At 34.3% G+C, this 16,213-nt stretch overlaps 1 protein-coding gene and 2 long non-coding RNA genes across 3 annotated transcripts; 1 reads left to right on the top strand and 2 right to left on the bottom strand.

The window, feature by feature from the left end:
• Positions 1-6,587: 6,587 nt before the first annotated feature.
• On the bottom strand, positions 6,588-9,543 carry LOC136802818 (uncharacterized). Its single transcript, XM_067059896.1, has 2 exons — positions 9,314-9,543; positions 6,588-8,696 (listed from the first exon to the last, which is right to left on the bottom strand). Exon 2 carries the CDS (start codon positions 8,692-8,694, stop codon positions 7,522-7,524), a length of 1,173 nt encoding a protein of 390 aa, XP_066915997.1. The 5' UTR covers positions 8,695-8,696; positions 9,314-9,543; the 3' UTR covers positions 6,588-7,521.
• A 1,199-nt stretch (positions 9,544-10,742) lies between these two features.
• On the bottom strand, positions 10,743-12,122 carry LOC136803806 (uncharacterized). The gene is made up of 2 exons (XR_010846647.1): positions 11,616-12,122; positions 10,743-11,304 (listed from the first exon to the last, which is right to left on the bottom strand). It is a non-coding gene; the product is annotated as an uncharacterized lncRNA (long non-coding RNA).
• Positions 12,123-14,501: 2,379 nt separating this feature from the next.
• LOC136797361 (uncharacterized) lies at positions 14,502-15,361 on the top strand. Its single transcript, XR_010845728.1, has 2 exons — positions 14,502-14,573; positions 15,008-15,361. It is a non-coding gene; the product is annotated as an uncharacterized lncRNA (long non-coding RNA).
• Positions 15,362-16,213: the final 852 nt, after the last annotated feature.

Raw genomic sequence — 16,213 nt, 5'->3', positions numbered from 1 at the left:
CAATCTACAGGTCAAAATGCATTAAAAATGGCATTCTTAGGTTCAGTTGCTAAATTCCATGATGATGATATTCTTAGTATATTCTTAATTTTTTGGCCATTTTCATCATGGACATTCTTATAAAAAAAAAAGCGTGTAATGGTTTCCGCATTACAAAATTGCCTGGAATAGTGGTTTCCGCATAACAGAATACCCTGAAATGGTTTCCGCATAACAGAATAATCTGGAATCATGGTTTCCGCATAACAGAATAATCTGGAATGGTGGTTTCCCTATAAAAGAATAACCTGGAATAGTGGTTTCCGCATAACAATAATATGAAATGATGGTTTCCGCATAACAGAATAACCTGGAATCATGATTTCCGCATAACAGAATAACCTGGAATGGTGGTTTCTCTATAAAAGAATAACCTGGAATAGTGGTTTCCGCATAACAGAATAACCTGGAATAGTGGTTTCCGCATAACAATAATATAAAATGATGGTTTCCGCATAACAGAATAACCTGGAATAGTGGTTTCCGCATAACAATAATATGAAATGATGGTTTCCGCATAACAGAATAACCTGGAATGGTGTTCCCTATAACAGAATAACCTGGAATTAGTGGTTTCGCATAACAGAATAACCTGGAATAGTGGTTACTGCGTAACAGAATAGCATAGATACTTGTAATAATGGCTTACGCATCATAGATGTACCTGGAATAACGCACAATAACGGTTTCTACAGGATAGCATAGAAAAAGCCAAAAGTGATGGTTTCGATGTAAGAAAAATAGTCTAGACATGATCTGAATAGGCTAGAAAATGTTCAAAAAATCGTTTTTGACTAACAGAATATGTTTAGATTATGTTCAGAAAAAGATTTTCTGCATAACAGAATAGTCTAGAAATGTCTAGAAATATGGTTTCCGCGTTACAGAATAGAAGGAGGAAAGGAGAGTGGCTTAGAAATTCAGACCTGTTAAGATGTGGGATGTTAAAAACTTCCATCCACATATTTTTCCAACGGAAAAACAGGAGACTTGTAACTTGAAAAATCTCTCAGAAGGGGCCTAAGAAATTTACTGAAAACTAAAATATTGATAATTCGATTTTCACTCCACTTTTCAATGATTGCCACGAGATTTCTACTCCCTAATACGTTCAAAGAAGTCTTTCGTGATGTACCGAAATTTTACTACTGAGACAGGGGTGAACGACAAAGGAAGAAAACAATCAATAATTGACTAGTGTAGATAGGTCTTTAAGTTTCGTGATCAATCATGAGTGTTATTTACTTTTCATTATAAAAGGAAGAAAGTGTTGTGTAAACACAATTGATCTTTTTTCTTAGGTTTCCACATTCCATGGAGTTTCCGCGTAGCAATATTAACAGGTCTGTTAAAAAAACACAAGAGAAAGTTAAAATGTAATTGCTTCGAGGTGTGATGCATTAATTGGGCTATTTTTGGCTATTTTTGTGTGAAGTTAAAAGTCTTGATGAGAATAATAGACTGGCGTGACTGCGTGATTTAAACGTGTTGCTGGAGAGGGATCTTTAAATTGCTTTAAAAGTTATTATTATTACGAATGTGAAAAATGAGATAAGATTAGTATGGGTACTTTAGAGCCTCCTTTGAGTTTGGCAAGAATGACAAGAGAGTGTCAGTGGTAAAGCTTCAAATCAATTTGTAGAACAAACAATCTCGTAAAAATATATATAAAAATCAATATATTGGTATTTAATATGGTTAAAGAGCGATAAAATCACAAAAAAGTCATCATTATGAAGCTAAAATTTGGATCAAAAGACCAATCCTCAGTTTTTCCCCTTGTAAACCCACGAAATATAATGTATTATTACACCCCAGATCCAAACAGGCCCACTGGAACCCCTTCACACATGAAAAATTTATACTCTTAATTTGTATCCATTAAAAATAATTACAAAAACAAATCCTCACTGCGGAATATTATGCTATTCTCCATCCCTACTGAAATTTCTGGCTTCAAAACAGCGAAATTCAAATCCCAGGCCATGAAAAATGTAGGGATATCTGTCCCTATCGAGTTGGTCCGTTATTTATACTCCCGCCTGACTCAAAGAAATCCCACCGAGTATGTGAGAAGGAGGTGTATTACTGCCAGGTTCAGATAAAAAAAGATTTTAAAATCGAAATGAGGGAGCTATATCCATCTGATATGATAAGATGCAAGAAAAAGGTTCTCCAGGATATCTCTATCGATATCCCTTAAATATCAAATACCAACCCAATGAATAGTCCTTAATTTAATTAAGTCTTTCAAAGCCAAACAAAATATCTTCATTCAAGATATTTTTTGAAGTGCCCTCCTTGAAAGTAAGCAACCAAACTTATTTACTAGTTAGCCTTCCTTCTTGTTCGATTGAAGAGCTTCCTTCCTTGCCTTTAGTAGAGAACTAAGATAAGGGTGTACATTATTAATCACCTATTTACGCCTAAAACCTTAAGTCGATGAATAACGTTTCAAATAAAAATTGAGAGCTTCCTTCATCTTAAGTGGGCAACCATACTATTTTAAGAAACTGAAGTTCTGTGTAATCTTCCTTGTAGATAGAGTATAAAAACAGCAAAATTTAGTCAACAATCATTCTCAAGTTGAAAAACAACAAGAATAACATAAACAAAAATTGTATCTTTTGATTTCAAACTTTTTACAAAAAAACAAAAATCAAGATGTTGAAAGCTTTATTGTTGGTCTCGTTGGTCGTTTTTGCTGTGCATTGTAAGTAAATTATTGTTAAATCCTGTTGGTTCATTAGCAGGATGATGGAATGATGCCACTCTAAAGGTCTTTGTTTCAAGTGATTCCAGAACTTAACATGAATTTAGATAAGCACTTCTTGGCAGGAGTAAAGCTTCAAAAGTAAATTTCTCGATCAAATTTATTCAGAGTCTCTTCCTCAGACCTAGAAATTCCTTCACTTAAAGCTATACTCTTTTTTATCAAACTTTCAGGTCGATCAACAGTGGATAATGAAGAAATGGAACTTGAAAATTTTCTGGTAAAAAATGCTGAATTATTGGAAAAAGAATTTGATCAACTCCAACAATTATCTGAAGATGAAGATTTAGAACTTCATGATCCAATTTGGGGTCTTGCTGCAAAAATTGCTGCGAAAGCAATTCCGTCTGCTGTTAGATTGTTAAGCAGACGAAGAAGTGGCAAAAAATAGACGAATGTAAATAATTTTTTCTATTTATATCGACTGTAAATCTTGACTATTTTTCTAATGCTGGTCATTGAGAATAGATTGATTCTACACAAAACATAATAACCTACCTTTTATTTTCTAGTTCTGTGATTTAGATTTAAAATGCAGGATCACTTTGGGACTTTTGGAAGTTTGTTTCATAACCTTTTGGCAAATTTGCGGAGTTGGGAGAAAGTTTTAAAAAGATTGACACTCACTTCGACAAAATTTTGTGAACAATTATTCTGCAAGGTTTTGTTTTGATATTTTGGATTTTCTGGGAATTGTTTTTTTTATTTCTGATAGGGAGAGTTTTGGACCAGAAATAAATTAAATTTTATATCATCACACGCTTTGTTTTATAAGAAAATTTTTATAAGAACCCCTGGTCAAAAAACTTATCAAGATCTTATAAGATCTTTCAAGATCTTGTAAGTTCTTATTTCATGTTTCTTGTAAGAACTTGGTAAGAACTTGCGCAAGTACGTGCAAGATCTTGCTAGAACCTGCAAGATCTTGCACGTTTACAACTCGCAAGAACTCACAAGTACGAATAAGAACGCACAAGATCTTAACATAATCTTATACAGCCATTTTAGCTTCAATTGTTGAAAATTACGGTAAGAAAGCTAGCAAGATTGGCCGAGTTTAACATGATTCAAAAAAGAAAAAGTTGAGAAGATTTTGAGAAGATCTTACAAGTTCGAATAAGAACTCGCAGACCTTACAAGTTCGAATAAGAACTCGCAGACCTTAGGGAGCGTCTCCAAATATTGTTTCATTTTTAAACGAAAATGAAACGAAAGCTTCGTTTATGTTTCGTTTAGCTTTCGTTTGGACTTCGTTTGGACTTCGTTTCGAATATATTCAGATAATGATGTCTGATTAACTTTAATTACTTAAGAAAAGAAGATAATTGAACTGAAAAAAGATAATATTTTGAAACGAATGGTGAAACGAAATAAATTTTTTCTCTGAATTTCATATAATTTTCATGTCATCCAAAATTTTTTAGAACTTTTAGCAATAGTTTGATTTTGTTACTACAACAATAGATAGTTCTTACTTCCTCAAAATGCGTACTATATACAGTAATATTTTTTTCGATGTTTAAAGGGATTCAGTTTCTGTGAAGTTTCTTGCTTTCAAGCTTAACAAGTTTTCTAATATCTTTTGCCCTCGATTTAAGAATTCTTTTAAACCTGGTTCTGATAAAAAATTAAAATTATGATAGAAGGCTGCGAAGGTACTTTCCGACATAACAAACCGAAACACTTTGCAAATTACTTCAATATAATTCATACGGGAATACCGTAATTGATTACAACTGAGTTGGTAATTAAATATAAATTGAGTCGGTAACACCGTCAAGACCTGTTAAAATTGTTGCACTAATTATATCCCTGTTAAGATAGCCCCGAACAGTAAGAAAAACATATTTCAGAAAAAGTCTACATCATTAAAATACGAAAGCAGACTTTAATTTGGATTGATCTTCAACCAAATCATTCTGTTGAAAATAAAGTTTGGTCATATTATGATATATTCCTAAAAAAGCGTGCATATGTGAAATTAAACATGAACCCCCTATCCTATCCGTTTCACAAAATTTTAAGTGAGAAGTTTCTCTAAACTACGGTGGCCTGTTGACGACATTCTTTCTCTCTTTAATATTCTTAATGAAACACTTATAAGTCACCCATAACTTGCCCATAAATCGCCCATAAGTGTTATCTGCTCATAACTTGCCCATAAGTGGTATCTTGCCCGTAACTTGCTCATAACTTTCTCATAATTTGCCCATAAGTGGCATCTTGCCCATAACTTGCCCATAAGTCGCATCTTGCTCATAACTTGCCCATAAGTCGCATCTTGCCCATAACTTGCCCATAAGTCGCATCTTGCTCATAACTTGCCCATAAGTGGCATCTTGCCCATAACTTGCCAATAAGTCGCATCTTGCTCATAACTTGCCCATAAGTGGTACCTTGCCCATAAGTCGCCCATAAGTGGCATCTTGCCCATAACTTGCTCATAAGTGTTATCTTGCCCATCATAAGTGGGTATCTTGCTCATTATTTGCCCATAAGTCGCCCATAAGTGGTTTTTTGCCCACATAACCCACTTTTTTACCGTGCGTGTTGTCTCAGAACGCGCTTTGCCCGTGCTATCTATCTGATAACGCGCTTTTCCCGTACTATCTGTCTCAAAACGCGCTTTTCCCGTGCTATCTATATCTGTCAATCGAATGCAAAATAATTGGCAATCAGGGCAAAATTGGCATATTTTGAGGTCAATCGAATTGGTTGATGGTCTAAATATCCCCTAGTCTGTTTAGAGACCTATACTTCCTATATTCTGTAAGAAACTTTTTCGCTAGAGGATAAGCAGAAGCCTAAGTATCTCCCGGGTACAAAAGTTAGAGAAGAACCGTTAAAAAGAAATGGCCTACGGTTTGCCAGGAAACTTGAACCGTAAAAGGGTAAAACCTCCATGAAACAATTGTTAGTGAACCCGCGAAAATTAATTGCCGCTAAAATTTCAAAATTGAGCAAAGCATGAAATTATCCTGCGAAAAGCAATTTTTGTCAATTTTTCATTTCGACCGCGAAAATTTGTTCCCACAAAAATTAGTTCCAATAAGGCATGCGGAAATGAAATACATAAGGCACATTAAGTTATGTCTGCTTCATTTTGTCTTTATCAAGGGGAAACCAGTTATTGGCTTATATTCATGGATTCCCCAGAAAGTGATTTCTAAATACACAAGCCGAATTTAGTGGACATGTATTATGAACAGACTCTAACTGAAATCGAAAAAAAATTTAGTCAACTAACAAAAAAATCCGAGTTAGCTAACTCGAAAACCTTTTTGAGAAAAAAATCCGAGTTAAAATCTGTTCAGATTTAATTGGTAGTGGAAGCAAGAATGCCTGTAACTTTTGATAGAAACTGAATTAGAATGTATTTTGTGCTCGTTGAAAAGATATTTGTGAGTAGAACACTACGACAAAAATTTTCCAAAAAAGTTTTGAAAATGAGATGATATAGTAGAGGTCACTATGTCTTCCCGTGTGCAGCAGCTTGTGCAAAGGGATTTTATGATTGATTATTGTTCCTCGAATGTAGAAAATCAAAATTTGAGAGGTGAGGCTTTGGGCGACCTCCTTTGCCATGGAAAGTGACATGACAACCAAAGAAAAAGTTCGTCAAAATTGAAAAGTTTTCATGCCTTTCGAAAGAGCATGAAAAACTGATAAAGAAAAAGGTCACAACCTATATCTGAAAGGAGGATATTATGGAAATAAGGCAAAATTACGTCATCAAACAATGACGTCTTCGAAAAATAAAAATTCGTCAAAAATCTAAAACATTTTGTTTTTTTGGAAATAATACATATCAGTGAACATAAAATATTATTACAAAAAAGTTTGAAAAACCTTTAAAAAAAATTTTATTAACCAAAATTGACATTTTTGATTGTTGCCCGTCAAAGGTTGGAGCTTTGGGGCACGCCCGCCAGCACACCTTAAGCAAAAATTAAAAATATCAAATCTCGCTAATAAAATAAAACGTAAGCAGAAATCAGCAAAATACGAAATTTGCAATTAAATTCTGGCGTCAGCAAAATTTCAAAAACAATTATCATTCAACTTCAATTATAATTGTATTGCTCGTATCTTGTAAGAACATTGTTTTAGCTGATAACCTGCAACAATTTTCAATCTAATTCTCTGGTGAGCAAAATACTTTAGGCGTACAAACTTTCGCGAGCAGAAACTTTCACGATTTTCGCGAATTTCAGCCATTTTCGCGAAAGTAAATGTCTGTAAAAATTCTTAATAGAGTCACTCGCGAAAGTTTATGCTCGCGAAATTTTCTTTAAAAAATTGAAAATCTATTAAACTTTGAAATCTTAATAAAAATAAAATTTTAAGTATATTTCTAGCTTTTGACGCCTTTTTAAAGTCAAAGAACAACTGTCTTTATCGGATTCAAGGATAATTTGTGACTTGAAAGGCAGTTTTGTTTAAAAAATCTTATTATTAAAAATTATTTTTACCCAATGGTTCGCGAAATTTTATGCTCACGAAAAATATTTTTTCCTCAAATTCGCGAAAGTAAATGTCGTGAATTTCGCGATTTTTCGACCTCGCGAAAGTTTCTGCTCGCGAAAGTTTGTACGCCTAAAGTAGATACTTTACGTCAAATATGTCTTGAATATGTGTATCTCCTTTAGTCTAAAAAATTAATACAATATGTTACAATGAAAATATTGCATAAAAATTACCATTTGAGGTTAGAATAAGCGCATAAGGGAGCAGAATAATTCAACTCCCTCATTTGCAGAATTTGCTATACGAAGATTATTTTCGACAACTAACTGTTGACATCGCTGAAGGATGTTATTGGGTGGGTTTGGTTGCATTCGGATATTCAACAGTTCACGACAAATTCCAACATCATTTAGATTCAATAGTTTTTTGTAATCATGGAAATTTTGAGCAAAGTACAATACGTCTGGCTTGCCACTTGGACATTCTGAATTTCTTACGCGCCTCACATGATGACTATTCCATAAAACCTTAGTCTCATCCAGTTCTCTTTGGATGATACCCATCAAACAGAATTGCATACATGACTTGTGTAGATATAAGCTTGGATCATAAATACCCTGTGCAATAAGGTCTCTAAAAAAATTAATCCACCATGATGACCTTGCTTTCTTTAAAAAGGACCACCATGCTTCAATTCGTTGGTTTGATGTCGATGTTCCATAAAGAAAACTTTTCTTCCCAGCAACTGAATCGATACCATTCCTTCTAAAGAACCGCTGCATTCCACACAGTGTAATGTTTTCTGACCCACGATCTGCTCTAACACAGCGAGGTAAAGCATTAAGAGTAACTAACGTGTCAAGAAAATAAGACGCAACAACTGATGGGTCATTATTTGTCGTTCCTACCTTTAACCATAAGATTTTGCGACTAAACCCATCAATAGCCCCATGAATACAAAATCCATATGGTTTCAGTTTATCGTACCCGTCAAGATGCCAAAGATAATTAGGTCCACGAGCAATATAGATTCGTCGATTGAGTCGATGCCTTGAGCGGTTTAATACACCTTCTGGATCCATTTCTTTTAAACACAATCGTACTGTTTCTTTGTCGACTACTAATCCCAGTGATCGTAATCGTTGAGTCATGAATCTGTATCCAAAATTTCGAGAGGAGCTTTCAGTTATTTCCCTTTCTATCGCATCCATTACATCATTTAAATTACTTTTGTTTACTCTTCGGCTAAGCCCTTGGTCTTTCAGAATGCGCTGCAATTGACGCTTACTCAACACAATATTGTGATGTATGGCAAGGAATGATAGTATGTTAGAATACGAAAATCCTCTATTGAAATATTCTGTAATGATTTCTTCTCTTCCCAAATGCTGTATTTGTAATGGTGTATCCTCCATATCTAAATTCAAATAAGAGAAAGTCCATGAAGAAGCTGACTTTGACAACTATCACAAACAACAAAGGAGCACTAGTGTGCAAAATCTGCCTGCAAACAGACACATATCATGGGCGGGGTGTGGGTAAGCTGTTACTTTCATCACCTCCAAATTACAGCACCTCCAAGCTATCAATTTACGAATAAAGTCAAAATAAAAGAAACAACCAATGAAGATTCATAATAACAGTCAATTATAAAATGGTGACCAGCTAGTTTTGTAATTTGGAAGTGATGAAATTTACTCTCACATTATGAAAGTTTTCTTAGCCTCTTTGACAGTATTGTTGACGACCCTGCTGGTGCACCGGACAGTCAGGTGTTTTGTCCGGTGTCAAAAAGTATCCTTTCGCTTAGTCCGGTGTTAATTGCCAAGAGCTCTAGGCACAGCGGAGATGCAGAAGAACAGCCAGCATGGCACTGTTCTTATTGTCTTATTTGCAAGCTGGGGAGGAGAATTTTCCAAATACAACTTTTATAAAAGTTCAAAAATTTGCAAGGCTTTCTTAATTCTTTTAAAGTTGTATCAAAGTTATTTTTTATTGCTGAGAAGAGGAAAAGTTTGCTAGTAACCTACCTACCGAAATATACAAGAATTACGAAGAACCAGAAACCAGAGAAGATATCTGACACGTCCTAATCCGACGTGATGATTGTGTTTGAGAGTATAAAGCAATATATAACAGCATCCACAGCATGGAATCCAAATTTCAAAATTCTGTAACAGCTCGCAAGGTTTTCTTGAATTGAATGAAGCACTTCACTTTATTTGTTTACATTCGATTTTAAAACCCTAACCGATTCAGCCTTATCTTTTACAGGGCTAAAATTCCTTAATTACTAACTGGTTGAGTCTCTAGCCTAGAAAATGCTTGAGCAGACAGATAGCCCGTGAAAAGCGCGTTCTGGAACAAATAGCACGGGTAAAGCGCGTTTTGATACAGATAGCACGGGAAAAGCACGTTTTGAGATAGATAGCACGGGAAAAGCACGTTTTGAGATAGATAGCACGGGAAAAGCACGTTTTGAGACAGATAGCACGGGAAAAGTGCGTTTTGAGACGGATATCACGGGAAAAGCGCGTTTTGAGACAGATAGCACGGGAAAAGCGCGTTTTGAGACAGATAGCACGGGAAAAGCGTGTTCTGAGACAGATAGCACGCACAGGGAAAAGTGGGCGACTTATGGGCAAGTTACGCAAATTATGAGCAAGATATCCACTTATGGGCGACTTGTGTGCAAGATATGGGGCAAGATGATACTTATAGGCAAGTTATGAGAAAGATAACACTTATGGGCTACTTATGGGCAAGTTATGGGCAAGATGCCACTTATGGGCGACTTATGGGCAAGGTACCACTTATGGGCAAGTTATGAGCAAGATGCCACTTACGGGCAAAATGCCACTTATGGGCAAGTTATGAGCAAGATGCCACTTACGGGCGACTTATGGGCAAGATGCCACTTATGGGCAAGTTATGAGCAAGATGCGACTTATGGGCAAGTTATGGGCAAGATGCCACTTATGGGCAAATTATGAGAAAGTTATGAGCAAGTTATGGGCAAGATACCACTTATGGGCAAGTTATGAGCAGATAACACTTATGGGCGATTTATGGGCAAGTTATGGGTGACTTATAAGTGTTTCATTAAGAATATTAAAGAGAGAAAGAATGTCGTCAACAGGCCACCGTACTAAACAAAATGAAACGAAATAGAAAAAAATCAGAGATAATATTAGATAATCATCTCTAAATTAGAACTAATTATGCATTCCGTTTGAGCTTCGTTTGAATTTCGTTTGAAGTTCGTTTTAATTCGTTTCATGAAACAATTTGAAACGAAAAAATTGAAACAATATTTGGAGACGCTCCCTTACAAGTTCGAATAAGAACTCGCAAGACCTTACAAGTTCGAATAAGAGCTCGCAAAATTTTAAAAGTTCGAATAAGAACTCGTAAGATCTTTTCGATTCCAGTTGTGGAAAGAAAGCTGGCAAGATTGACAGAGTTTAACATCCATTTTAACTTTTCTCCTTTAAAAATTTGTTACAAATTCGTAAAAGACGTATAATAATAATAACAGTAATGACACTGAGTCAATATGATATAATTGAATAAATTAAAGTATTTCTATTTATGCTTCCGTGACTCAATCAATTCGCATGTGTATTAAGTCATTTTTTGTCCAATTACTTTCAAGAAAAAGACGTGTTTTAATCATTCAATATATAAAGTTTTTACTGCGGTTACAGTACAGTAAATGTAAGTCACTTTGATTTGGAAAACTAACAAAATGAATGACGGCGATTGTCCTTTCTCTTCATGGTTCCTGCGTTACTATCTGGTCCCTTCATAGATTCATAAGTCCGTAATGTTGTTCATCAGGTCTGCCGTAGTTGACTGTATCTTCGTTTGTGTATTTACTGATCGCGCATTTAAAACCACCAAAATAATGAAATCCATACTCTCTTCGATCCTCCTCTTTGTGCTGCAGTTCAAAGTACATTTTGAAGATAACTTGAATAAAATTTATGCGATTTATTTTGATTTTCCTCTCGATTTCCATTTATCTAAAAGAAGTTGACCTTTTTTACACAAAACTGAAAGTCAAAAACTTTTTTGGCCTCACTTTATCCAATCCAGTGTCATCACTCGTCACTCACAAAAAACAAAATAAAAAAGAGCTCCATTTTGCTCAATTTCTTGAAAGAGAAAATATCAAAATATGATTGGACGAAAGACTTTTTGGCGCACAAAACATTCATTTCTTGCTGTGTTATTGACTCTTTAAAATATATATATTTCGATCGAATTTTATATGGAAAAATTTTATTTTTGATTTTAAAAATGATAAAATTACTTTCAAATTATGAAAACTTACCATTAAAAATCTTCCCAGAAAAATATGCATCACACAGCCATTTCTTTCTTGAAGAAGTTCAACCATTTATCACCTTTCTTTTGTTATCGACCTTTTGTAATTGGGTGATTTCGCACCTTTACACAAAAAATAATTGATGAAACACATGGCTCAATTTAAACAAAAAAATTTGTCACGAAGAATGACATGCAATAAGAAGAAGCTTAATAAGGCAGTTTTTGTTGTCAAGGCTTAGCCCAAAATGACTTACAAGCTCATTCTTGTACCAGCATTCCTTTATATCAAAGTTGGCAGGTTACACTCTACAATCCTTTTTAATACCTAGATCGGACTTTCACGTTTCAGATCCAGGCTTATTTTTCGGTGACTTTGAGTCTTTGAGCCAAATAAGTTTTATAAAATTTCTTATAAAATGTGTACTTTTTCATGGGATGTAAGATCTTGTAAGGTCTTGTAAGAAATTGTGCAAAAGTTTCTAATAGAAACTGCCCTTTCCCTTCTTTCATAGATACCAATGTTAATGTTTTTAGACCTGGTCTTACAAGATTTGATAACCTGCTATAACCGTATAAGAAATTGCAAGGTTGGATCTTGTAAGTTCTTACAAGTACTTGAATTAAAAAAACGTGTAAGTTCTTGTAAAAACTTGTAAGCTATAAAGCTTTATATACTTAATTGAGGTGAACATTTGTAAAAATTTTCACTTTGGAATTTTTGTAAAATTTGCAAGATTTTAAAATCTCTCGTTTCTTGTGAACCTTAAAATCTTACAAGATCTTGTAAGATTTGATAACATACAACCGCATAAGAAATTGCAAGTTTGAATCTTGTAAGTTCTTACAAGTACTTGAATTAAAAAAACGTGTAAGTTTTTGTAAGAACTTGCAAGAACTTGTAAGTTAAAGCTTTGGTATACTTAATTGAAATTTTGGTATAACTTGAAATATAAAGATTTTTCAGTTTTTGTGGATCTTAAAATCTTACAAGTTCTTGCAAGATTTAATAAGCTATAACTTGTAAGTAATTGCAAGGTTAGGTCTTGTAAGTTCTTACAAGTACGTGAATTCAATAATCGTGTAAGTTTTTGTAAGAACTTGTAAGTTAAAGCTTTATATACTTAATTGAGGTGAAAATTTGTAAATTTTTCTTTTTGAAATTTAGGAGTGACTTGTAAGTTCTTACAAGATTTTCATTTCTTGCAAACCTTAAGATCTTACAAGATCTTTGCAAGAAATTACATAAGATCTCGTAAGAACTTAACTTCCTTCAAAATCTTGTAAGATCTTGCGCATTTCTTGTAAGATCTTAGTAAGATCTCGTAAGATCTTGCCACCTTGTAAGAACTTGTAGGATCTTACGATGTCTTGTAAGATCTTGATAAGTTTTTTGACCAGGGACACGAGGCTAAAAAAAGAAGGCTAAAACCTAAGAATAAATTAAGAACAATCTGAGCTTCAGATATCAGAAATTATTAAATACAGTGTTGTTTTTAACCGATTATATCACGACCTGTCTCAGTGCCCTCAGGAAACCATTTTTCCTCAGCGAAGATTATAATCCCTATCATAATCCGAATGTAGGTTGAAGATCTTTTGTTTCCATCTCAAAGAAATTATTGAATTGTTTTGTAGTTTTTGCTATTCAATTATTATGAGACAAAGTTCGTAATCGTCGTTATCCCTAATAATTCTGTGGGGTGAGAGATCTACTGGGTCTGTGACACTGGGATGTGGTATAGCGATCGTGCACTTTAACCGGAATCTGCAATTAAAAACGACTGATACCGAACTGAATAAGAATCTCTTAATTTTGCAGATTTGGGTGTCCTCCACGAAAATAAGTCCCAATGGAAATTTGGAGAGACTCCATCCGCAAAATACTTGAAAGAAAAGAACCACTCGATAGAAAGGAGAAAAACATTAAGCGCTAATAATACGTTTTTGGGCAAACAAGATAAAAAATTTGTCGTAAAAAGGCATAAACTCGTGAAAATATCGTCTTCCTATAGTGCCTTTCGCTAAATTCATTCCCCGCAAAAATTCATCCACTTAAGGGTTGTGACAAAGATTTCAACGAAAGCTTTCTCCGACAAAAACCTCACCTAACAAGAAATTTTGCCAAACTTATTTCTTCCCTTGATTGTACACAAGATATTGGTAAAAATTATGATCCTTTGAAAGATTTAACTGAAACTATTAGCAGGTTCTTGATATCCCTATCTAGATGACTCAATTATCAAACACCCACCCCATGAAAAGTCCTTAATTTAATTAAGTCTTTCAAAGCCAAACAAAATATCTTTATTCATGAAAGTTTTTGAAGTGCCCTCCTTGAAGGTCTATCACCAACCAAACTTATTTACTAATTAGTATTCCTTCTTGTTCGATTGAATAGCTTCCTTCCTTGCCTTTACAAGCAAAATAAGATGAGGGTGTACATTATTAATCGCCTATTTACGCCAAAAAGCTAAGGTCGATGTAGACTAGCAAGCGTCTGTCTTTCCTTGGACACAGGAACGCAGGAATAGTGCTTATAATAAAGAGTTCTTTCTTATAAAAAATAGAAATTGCCGCGGGAAAGTGGATTGGAAAGATGAACATATTCAGTGAACATATAAAAAAAATAGATCCCATTGAAAGTTTAATCTGCAGCGAAATACAACGACGTGGTTTACTAGTCTAAGGTCGATGAACCTTTCAAATAAAAATTGAGAGCTTCCTTCATCTTAATAAGTTGGCAACGATACTATTTTAAGAAATTGAAGTTCTGTGTAATCTTCCTTGTAGATAAAGTATAAAAGACAGCAAAATTTATTAAACAATCATTCTCAAGTTGAAAAACAACAAGAATAACATAAATAAAAATTGAATCTTTTGACTTCAAACATTCTACAAAACATAAAGATGAAGATGTTGAAAGCTTTATTGTTGATCCCTTTCGTCGTTTATGCTGTGCATTGTAAGTAAATTATTGTACGGTTTATTGAGATTATTGCGATACCTTAGAGTTTTTTATCCAAACAAAGGCGTGTTGAATTATTAGGAGTAATGATCGAACTTTTGTTGTTGGGGTAACTTTTACATATTAGGAAATCAAAAATTGTTGGCAGGGATTGCCAAGTTACCAAGAAAAAGATAAGTATGATTACAGATAACCACAAAAGTATACCGTGAGCCCCACAATTTAGCTTTTTCAGAAATTTAATGTAATATTTAAAGGCTATGACATTATTCACGGTACCTTGTCATGTAAGGATCAATCTAAGAATGCATTTCAAGTAATTTAGAGAAGCTCTCTTGAAGTTTCATGCGTTCTCGGCATTTTCTATATCTTAGCGGTTTTCTTTCATCGATACAATGAAATTTTAAACTAAAACATCTTTTTTGTTTTAGGCACTCCAAACCATGAAGAACAAGAAGAAAAGGAACTGAGTGAGATTGAAGAAATTCTTCAAAAGGAATTGACACAAAATGATGATGAAGATTTGAGGGATCCAAAACCAATCTTTTCTTTCGTGAAATACCTTTTTAGCCGAAGAAGAAGTAGTTCACATGATGAAAGATACGCAGCTAATGTCAACGACCCAAAACCTTTCAAACCAATCCGATGGATCAAAAGCAAACTGACCAGAAGACGTGGTACTGTCATCGTTCACCGAAGAACTGGATCAAGAACGTTGCTAATAGCTTCACTTAAAAACAATATTTATGTCTGTCATATTTTAAATACAGCCATTGAATGAAAAATACTTTCATCTTTCTTCTGGGTCCATTCTAATACCATCTTTATTGCCAGAATCTTTCACTTTTTTGAAAAACAGATCATAAAATTTTTACCAATATTTTGTGTACAATCAAGAGAAGAAATAACTCAGGCTAAATCTTTTGTAGGGTAAGGTTTTTGTCGGAGAAAACTTTTGTGGAAATCTCTTTCGCAACCCTCTTGAAGTCTATCCATGTAAAACCCGGTTTATATCTAGCCAATAGGAAGTGCTTGTCCTTAACACGGGAATGCAATTATACTGGATCTCCAAATGCTACCCTTTGCTTTTTATAGATCGCTAAAAGTCTCCCCGGAAAAGAAGGGTTTGTTTATCATAATCTACTTTGATTGGATGAATTTTTGCCTGGAATTAATTTCGAGAATGGCACTATAGGAAGACAACTTTTTCACGAGCTTATGTCTTTTTACGCCAAATTATACATCTTGTCTGTGCAAAAACTTATTATTAGCGCTTCATCGATGCCTGTAAATATTGTAAAAGTAGTTATTTTACAAATTGTTTTCGTTTCATGCGAGTAATTCTATTCTTTCGAGTATTTAACGGTTGGAGCCTCTCCAAATTTCTATTGGGATTTAATTTCGTGGAGGACACCTAAATCTGCAAAATCAACGAAATTTAATTCCCGCAAAAATTTATCCCATTAAAGTAGAGTCAAGATTGGAGCTCTATAAAGGACAAAAGGTCGAAGGGGCATCGAGATTCTTATTCAGTTTGGTATCAGTCGTTTCGTATTGAAGATTTCGGTTAAAGTACTAACTCCCTATACCACATTCTAGTGTCACAGGCCTAGTATATACCTCACCTTACAGGAATA

Source organism: Clytia hemisphaerica, unplaced genomic scaffold (assembly GCF_902728285.1).
Source record: "Clytia hemisphaerica strain Z4C2 unplaced genomic scaffold, Clytia hemisphaerica genome assembly, whole genome shotgun sequence".
NCBI classification, from domain to species: domain Eukaryota; kingdom Metazoa; phylum Cnidaria; class Hydrozoa; order Leptothecata; family Clytiidae; genus Clytia; species Clytia hemisphaerica.
This window is presented reverse-complemented; position numbering and strand designations above follow the sequence as displayed.

Excerpts from the sequence above, each read along its gene's own strand:
- LOC136802818 (XM_067059896.1), bottom strand. The coding sequence starts at position 8,694 with ATGGAGGATACACCATTACAAATACAGCATTTGGGAAGAGAAGAAATC.